This window comes from Cebus imitator, unplaced genomic scaffold, assembly GCF_001604975.1.
Source record: "Cebus imitator isolate Cc_AM_T3 unplaced genomic scaffold, Cebus_imitator-1.0 Scaffold266, whole genome shotgun sequence".
NCBI classification, from domain to species: domain Eukaryota; kingdom Metazoa; phylum Chordata; class Mammalia; order Primates; family Cebidae; genus Cebus; species Cebus imitator.
The window spans coordinates 488,278-496,738 of record NW_016107581.1 but is presented as its reverse complement, the minus strand read 5'-3'; the positions used below and the strand labels follow the sequence as shown (position 1 = coordinate 496,738).

The following is an 8,461-nucleotide window of genomic DNA, read 5'->3' as shown; positions in this document are numbered from 1 at the left end:
TAGTAGAGGTGGGGGGTTTCTCCATATTGGTCAGGCTGGTTTTGAACTCCCGACCTCAGGCGATCCGCCCACCTCAGCCTCCCAAAGTGTTGGGATTCGGGCGGGAGCCTGGCCATCTGCCCTCCTTTTGGTTACTCATCAGCCTCCACCTGCAGGAGCTGAGGTGAAAACAAAGGCCTGAGGTAACCACAGAAGCGCAAGCCGGCAAACCGATACTAATTGCTCTAAACTTTTATTTTTTGTTTTTGAGGCAGAGTCTTGCTTCGTCGTCCAGGTTGGAGTGCAGTGGCTCAGTCACAGCTCACTGCAGCCTGGACCCCATGGGCTCAAGGTCCTCCCACCTCAGCCTCCTGAGTAGCTGGGACAACAGTGTGCCAACATGCCGGGCTCATTTTTCAGTTTTTTGTAGAGATGGCGGGGTTGAGGGCAGAGGGGTGTCTCACTATGTTGCCCAGGCTGGTTCTGAATTCCTGGCTTCAAGTGATCCTCCTGCCTCGGCCTCCCAAAGCGTTGGGATTACAGGCACGAGCCCGCATGCCCAGCCTCTAAACCTTTAAGATTGTTAAGAAACAAGTGTTGGTAAATATGGTGCACCTGGCCCGCCAGTCATTGGCAAACTGATCTTTCAGCAAATCTGCTTTCCTTAGATCCACTTGTGACCTTTTTTTTTTTTTTTTTTGAGCTAGAGTCTCGTTCTGTTGCCCAGGCTGGAGTGCAGTGGCATGATCGGCTCACCGCAACCTCCGCCTCCCAGGTTCCAGCAATTCTCCTGCCTCAGCCTCTCGAGTAGCTGGGATTACAGGCACACACCACCATACCCAGCTAATTTTTGTAATTTTAGTAGAGATGGGTTTCACTATGTTGGCCAGGCTGGTCTCAAACTCCTGATCTCATGATCCACCCACCTTGCCCTCCCGAAGTGCTGGGAGTATAGGCGTGAGCCACCGCACCCGGCCCCACCTGTTACTTTAATAGCCCTCCTCTGCCTACGAGGATGAACCATACTGGGTGCCAGGAACACACTTTGGGGGACCACAGAGCTCCCGTCCATTTTTCTTGCTGTGGTGGTAAGGCCAGGAGACAGGAAGGGCATGCATGGGCCAGGCAAGGGAGAGCGTGGCTGAGCCAGTCCAGGAGGTCCACTGGGGGCCCCTTACCTGTGAGAGACCCAGATAGATGGAGACTGTCTCTGAGATGTAGAGGAATTTTCCTTCCTGGTTCAAGGCGAACACAAAGCCATCCAGCGACTAGAGCCGGGAGAGACAGGGAGGGGGAAGGGGAGGACCTGAGGTCCCTCCGTCCAGCGGCCAAGTGGTAAGAGAGGTTCTGAAGCCTGGGTCTCCGCCTCAGGCGGATTGTTCTGGTGGGGGCGGGACTTCAGTGGCCGTCGAAAGGGGCAGGGAGGAGGGGATTTGAGCATTCGGCTTCCCAGTCCAGGGACCGCCCCCAACAATGGCTGGATGCTGAAGAGGCTGCTGGTCACCAGAGGTGGCCGCTAGGTGGCAGCAAGGAGCAGCAGGTGGGGACGGGGCCTCACTCACCTGTAAGATGTGTCCTCCCAGGTGCTGCTCGAAGACTTCGGAGACCAGCGCTGTGGGGCCGCGGCGGCCTGGGGCTGGGGCAGAGGGAGAGATGAAGCCAGGGCCTGTTGGTCTGGCTGACCCTGCGCAGGGCAGGGCCCCCGGGAGCCAGTCTACAAGCCTCCCTCTCTTCCCCCAAGGCTTGTAGACAAGTTGGGTATCAGGTCGCTTGTGGAGGAGAGACCTGGGCTGTGGGACACACAGGTGGGTGGGACAGTGAGTGGCAGACTCTGACTCACAGAGAGAGTCTAGGGGGCAGGGGTCATAGAGGGATTCATTCATTCACCCACCCGTTCACTCACCACCTACTGTGCCGGCATCTTGCACTGGGCACTGCTGGGGGTGCAGCGATGACCCGACAGTCCAGCACCCCTCTCCCCCACTGGGCTCTCACACCAGGGGCAACTGGACAGCAAGCAAGAAACTAACATTCTCTGCTTAGGGAGCCCATAAAAATAAACAAATACAGCTGGGCGCGGTGGCTCACGCCTGTAATCCCAGAACTTTGGGAGGCCAAGGTGGGCAGATTACCAGAGGTCAAGAGTTCGAGACCAGCCTGGCTAACATGATGAAACGCCATCTCTACAAAAATACAAAAATTAGCTGGGCATGATGGCAGGTGCCTGTAATCCCAGCTACTCAGGAGGCTAAGGCTGGATAAATTGCTTGAACCCAGGAGGCGGAAGTTGCAGCGAGCCGAGTTAGGGCCATCGCACTGCAGTCTGGGTGACAGAGCAAGGCTCTGTCTCAAAAAAAAAAAAAAAAAAAAAAAAGGGGGCCAGGCACGGTGGCTCATGCTTGTGATCCCGGCTAATTTTGTGTTTTCAGTAGAGCCGGGGTTTCTCTATATTGGCCAGGCTAGTCTCCAACTCCTGACCTTGTGATCCACCCACCTTGGCCTCCCAAAGTTCTGGGATTACAGGCATGAACCTCCGCACCCAGCCCCCAAAATATATTTTGTTAAATGGGCAAAGGACTTGAATCAATATTTCTCCAAAGAAGATACACGAAAGTCCGATAAGCCCAAGAAAAGATGCTCAATATCTTAAGTCATTAGGAAAAATAAAATCAAAACCACGAGACAGCACTCCACACCCACTAGGATGGCTAGCATCAAAAAAACAGAAAGTGGCGGGGCGCAGTGGCTCACGCCTGTGATCCCAGCACTTTGGAAGGCCAAAGCGGGCGAATTGCCTGAGCTTCAGAGTTTGAGACCCGCCTGGGCAATACTGTGAAACCCCATCTCTACTAGCCGGGTGTGGTGGCATGCACCAGTAGTCCCAGCTACTACTCAGGAGGGGGAGGCAGGAGAATTGCAAGAACCCAGGAGGCAGAGGTTGCAGTGAGCCGAGACTGCGCCACTGCACTCCAGCCTGGGCGACAGAGCAAGACTCCGTCTCGAAAAAATAAAAAATAAATAAATAAATACATTTCAAATAAAATAAAATAAAAATACCAAAAATATAAAGAGACGCAGAGACACAGGAAAAGGGTTGTCGAGAGAGACAGAGATGGCAACTGAGACCGAGACGAAGTGAGAGCCGTGCCCCTGCCCATCCCCCCTACAGTCAGGAGCTGGGATCCTGAGCCTTGTGCTGGGGGTAGGCATCAACCTGGCTGTCCCAGAGCCTGTCCCAACCCAGGACCTCTGGGTGACCCTGGCTCTGCAGAGGGCAAACCCTGAGGGAGCTCCAGACCCAGTGCTGGGGGCGGGAGGCCAGGGGACACGCTCGGTGACCTTGAGGATCCCCACGTGCCTGCTTCCTATGGGGCTGAGGGGACAGGTCTCCTGTCAAGCCCCAGTGCTGCCCCTCCCTGGCTGTGTGCCCTGGAACCAGCCTCTCTGCCTCTCTGTGCCTCAGTTTCCTACTCTGTCAATCAGGTTTGCCAGGAGTGGTGACTTCCCAGGCTGGTTACGCATTCAGTTCACTTAACAGACAGAAAGGGCTGGCTGGGGCCTGGCAGCAGCAGATGCTTCGGCACAGAGCCGGGATTGGCATTAATAGTGTGATTACGATTGTTATTACCCCACCATCAAAACACCAGGCAGCGAAACCCCGCCCCTCCCCCACGGGCACGCAGCCCCCGCGCCCCCAGCCCCCGAGTGTCTGCGCTGAGCCTCCTCCTCCCAGGAGTACCCCACACCCTCCTGGCTGTTCCTCCCTGCCTCCACCTCCGCCTGGAGCTCCAGGAACAATTACTGGGGGGCCGGGGGGGTGATGGGGACCCCCTCCCTCAAGATAGAGCTCGGAACCAGCCGGGTGACAGGCAGGAACAATGCTGCCTGCTAATTGTCGCAATTTTCCCCTGTCATTTTTGCTAATTCCTTCATTTTCCCTCTCCCAGGATCAGCCTGGGTCAGACTGAACCGCTGCAATTAACAACACTAATGGGCGCGTTGGGATTGGGGGGTGCGCTGGTGGGGGCTTGGGGACCTGCTGTTCCCCATCCCGGGGCCTAGTCCCCTGTGACGGGGACCCCCAGAGTCTCCTTCTCATCCCTGACTGGTGTGTCTTTTTACCCTCAGCCTCCACCTTCTGATCCCACCAACGTCCCGATGGCTCCCACTGTTCCCTTCTCTCCCTCTCCCCTCAAAATGTCCCCATTCATCTGTCCCCCAAATTCAGTAGCAGGTTTTTCACTCTTTCCACATCCGCCCCTCCCCACATCCAAAACCCAAACATCACTCATCCATTTAACAAACACTTGCTGTGGGTCTTATCAGAGCCTGTTCCGTGTCCTCAACTCCTGCATAGAAAGGGAACACGGAGGGGCAGAGAGATGGGAGGCCAGGGGCAGAGAGGGGAGGGAGGCCAGGGCAGAGAGGGGAGGGAGGCCAGGGCAGAGAGGGGAGGGAGGCCAGGGGCAGAGAGGGGAGGGAGGCCAGGGGCAGAGAGGGGGACTCAGGAGCAGAGAGAGGGGGACTCCTCAGGGGCAGGGGGAGGGGATGCCAGGGGCAGAGAGAGGGGGATTCCGGGACAGAGAGAGGGGGTATCTGGGGGCAGAGAGGGGGGAACCTGGTGGGAGAGAGAGGAGGGACTTTGTGGCAGGCATGGGTAGACCCAGGAGCAGAGAGGAGGGGAAGACCTGGGGGAAGACAGACAGGGGACCCAGGGGCAGAGAGAGGGGGAACTGGGTACAGAGAGTGGAGGGACCCGGGGCAGAGAGGGGGAAACTAGGGGCAGAGGGCAGAAGCCAAGGCCTCTTCCAAGTTCTCAGGTCTCTGCTGTCACCTACCCCTCTGAACTGCCCTGAAGGACTGTGCTGACCCTGAGTCCTGGAGAGGAGAGGCTGGGGCTTCATTACCTGGGAAGTCTGGGACAGGGGTCCCTCATATGCCCCATGGTCAAAGCGCCGCAGGCCTGAGGGCTGCATGGGGGTGGGCATCATGGGGTGGGGCAGTGCCAGGTCACCTCTGCCTTAACTTTCCTCAGCCTCATCTGTAAAATGGGTGTATAGTGATAGAGCTGAATGGGCTAGTGCATACAGTACGTGCCTAACACTGGCAGTCATGCCACCATTCTTTTTTTGTTTTTTTTGAGACACGGTTTCACCCTTGTTGCCCAGGCTGGAGTGCAATGGTGTGATCTCGGCTCACTGCAACCTCCACCTCCTAGGTTCAAGCCTCCCGAGTACCTGAGCCTCCGGAGTACCTGAGACTACAGGCGTGCGCCACCACGCCCGGCTAATTTTGTATTTTTAGTAGAGATGGGGTTTCCCCATATTGGCCAGGCTGGTCTCGATCTCTTGACCTCGTTATCCGTCCACCTCAGCCTCCAAAGTGCTGGGATTACAGGTGTGAGCCACTGCACCTGCCTTTTTTTTTTTTTTTTTTAAGATGAAGTCTTGGCCGGGCACAGTGGCTCACGCCTGTAATCCCAGCACTTTGGAGGCCAAGGTGGGTGGATCACGAGGTCAAGAGATCGAGACCATCCTGGCCAACATGGTGAAACCCTCTCTCTACTAAAATACAAAAATTAGCTGGGCGTGGTGGCGCACACCTGTAGTCCCAGCTACTTGGAAGGCTGAGGCAGGAGAACTGCTTGAACCCAGGAGGCAAGATGCAGTGAGCTGAGACCGCGCCACTGCACTCCAGACTGGCGCCTGGCAACAGAGCAAGACTCTCTTGAAAAAAAAAAAAAGATGGAGTCTCGCTCTGACACCCAGACTGGAGTGCGGTGGTGCGATCTCAGCTCACTGCAACCTTCCCCTCCCGGGTTCAAGTGATTCTCCTGCCTCAGTCTCCTGAGTAGCTGGGATTGCAGGCACACGCCACCACGCCTGGGTAATTTTTGTATCTTTAGTTGAGACGGGGTTTCATCATGTTGGCCAGGCTGGTCTCAAACTCCTGACCTCAGGTGATCCCCCCACCTCGGCCTCCGACAGTGCCGGGATTACAGGTGTGAGCCCCCGCCCCGGCCACACTATTTTTTCAGCATGACTACAGATAACATGGGGGCCCCTCTGCCTTATCGGGTGGTTCCCTGGAGGCTGCCCTCTGTGTTTCTCACACCCACATGCATTTTAAGCACATCCCAGGGGTTGGACTTGACCATGTCATCTGCGTCCCACCACCCATGGCCCCAGCCCAGTCTAGCTGCCCTGCCTGGACCGCCACAGTCTTATCCTCACCAGGCCCCACCCTCACCACCTCTGCGGCTCCCCCTCACTGCAGGTAACAGCCAAACCCCTACCGTGGCACAAGACGCTGTGTACAGTCTGTGTGACCTGCACCCAGCAAGCTGACCCCCGCCTGCCTCAGGGCATTCGCACCTGCTGTTCCCTCTCCTGAGCCACTCTCTTCCAGCTTTTCTTACAGCTGCTCCCACACCTCCTTGGAGTCTCATCGCAAAGGTTACTTCCTTGACCAAGCGCACTGTAATCCCAGCACTCTGGGAGGCTGAGGTGGGCGGGTCACCTCAGGTCAGGAGTTCAAGACCAGCCTGGCCAACATGGTGAAACACTGTCTCTATTAAAAATACAAAAACTGGGCCGGGCGCGGTGGCTCACGCCTGTAATCCCAGCACTTTGGGAGGCCGAGGCGGGTGGATCACGAGGTCAAGAGATCGAGACCATCCTGGTCAACATGGTGAAACCCCGTCTCTACTAAAAATACAAAAAATTAGCTGGGCATGGTGGTGCGTGCCTGTAATCCCAGCTACTCGGGAGGCTGAGGCAGGAGAATTGCCTGAACCCAGGAGGTGGAGGTTGCAGTGAGCTGAGATCGCGCCATTGCACTCCAGCCTGGGCAACAAGAGCGAAACTCCATCTCAAAAAACAAAACAAAACAAACAAACAAAAAAAACTAGCTGAGTGTGGTGGCGCGTGCTTGTAATCCCAGCTACCTGGGAGGTGGGAGAGTGACTTGAACCTGGGAAGCGGAGGTTGCAGTGAGCCGAGACTGCGCCACCGCACTCCAGCCTAGGGGACGGAGCAAGACTCTGTCTCAACACAAAACAAAACAAATCAAAACAAACGTTACTTCCTCAGCGAGGCTGTGCCTGACCTGTGAGCTAAGAAGTCAGCCCTTGGCTGGGCACAGTGACTCATAGCTGCAATTCCAATACTTTGGGAGGCCAAGGCTGGCAGATCACTTGATCCCAGAAATGTGAGACCAGCAACATGAAGAGACCTCGTCTCTGTGAAAAAATGCAAAAGGTAGTTATGCGTGGTGGTGTGCACCTGTAACCACGGCTACTTGGGAGGCTGAAGTGGGAGGCTCTCTTGAGCCCGGTAGGCAGAGGTGGCAGTTAGCCAAGATTGCACCACTGCATTCCAGCCTGGGCGACAGAACAGGACCCTGTCTTAAAAAAAATAAAGATGTCGCCCTTCCTTCCCTCATCTGCCACAGTCACTCAATAATTTATGAGGCCCTCATTGTGTCCCAGACGCTATTCTAGGCTCAGCAACTAAGGGGCTGTTGGTGAATGACACAAAATAACAAGGTAAATCCAGAGAGTGTCAGATGACAGCAAGTGCTATGTGAAGAACGAAGGCCATAAAGGCTGGGCACGGGGTTCACGCCAGTAATCCCTGCGCTTTTGGAGGCTGAGGCGGGCAGATCATCTGAGGTCGAGAGTTCAAGACCAGCCTGGCCAACGTGGAGAAACCCCGTCTCTACTAAAAATATAAAATTAGCTGGGCGTGGTGACGCATGCCTGTAATCCCAGCTGCTCAGGTGCCTGAGGCAGGAGGATCACTTGAACCTGGGAGGCTGAGGTTGCAGTGAGCAGAGATGGCACCAGTGCCCTCCAGCCTAGGGGACAGAGAGAGATGGAGACTCCCACTAAAAACACAAACGAACAAAAAAAAGGTGGTAAAGAAAGAGGGGAGTAGAACCGTGCTGGAGGGTCGGGGTGGTGGTGTCTTATTTAATAAGGAGGCCAGGAGAGGCCCCACTGAAGAGCTGACATTTTGAGGGAAAGGAGTTCCTGGTGGTCAGCACAGAGTGTGCAATGGCACTGGGGTAGGAATATGCTTCTCTGAACACGGGCATGAAGGTGAGTGCTGGGGGGCAGGGGTCAGTGAAGGGGTGAGGGGTGAGATGAGAACAGGGAAGGAGGAGGCAGGGGGCTTGCAGGAGGGTTTGCAGGTCCCATCCTTTAGGGCAGAGGCTTGTTCTCTGCTGTGTCACAAGCACCTCAATTGAGGTCGAAGTGAGCAGATCACCTGAGGTTAGGAGTTCGAGAACCAGCCTGGCCAGCATGATGAAACTCTATCTCTACTAAAAATTAGCCAGGCGTGGTAGTACTCGCCTGGAGTCCCAGCTCCTTGGGAGGCTGAGGCAGGAGAATCGCTTGAACCTGGGAGGCGGAGATTGTAGTGAGCCCAGATCACACCACTCCACTCCAGCCTGGGGAACAGCAAGATTCTCTTAAAAA

General features: G+C 55.7%; 1 protein-coding gene across 1 annotated transcript in view; it reads right to left on the bottom strand.

Moving 5' to 3' along the window:
* The window catches only part of NPAS1 (neuronal PAS domain protein 1), a 25,014-nt gene that overhangs the window by 11,170 nt on the left and 5,383 nt on the right, over positions 1-8,461 (bottom strand). Inside the window, exons 4-5 of the mRNA XM_037728510.1 lie at positions 1,542-1,615; positions 1,158-1,247 (exon numbers count right to left, since the gene is read on the bottom strand). Of these exons, the coding sequence (XP_037584438.1) occupies positions 1,158-1,247; positions 1,542-1,615 (164 nt within the window). The remainder of the gene's footprint in view (positions 1-1,157; positions 1,248-1,541; positions 1,616-8,461) is intronic.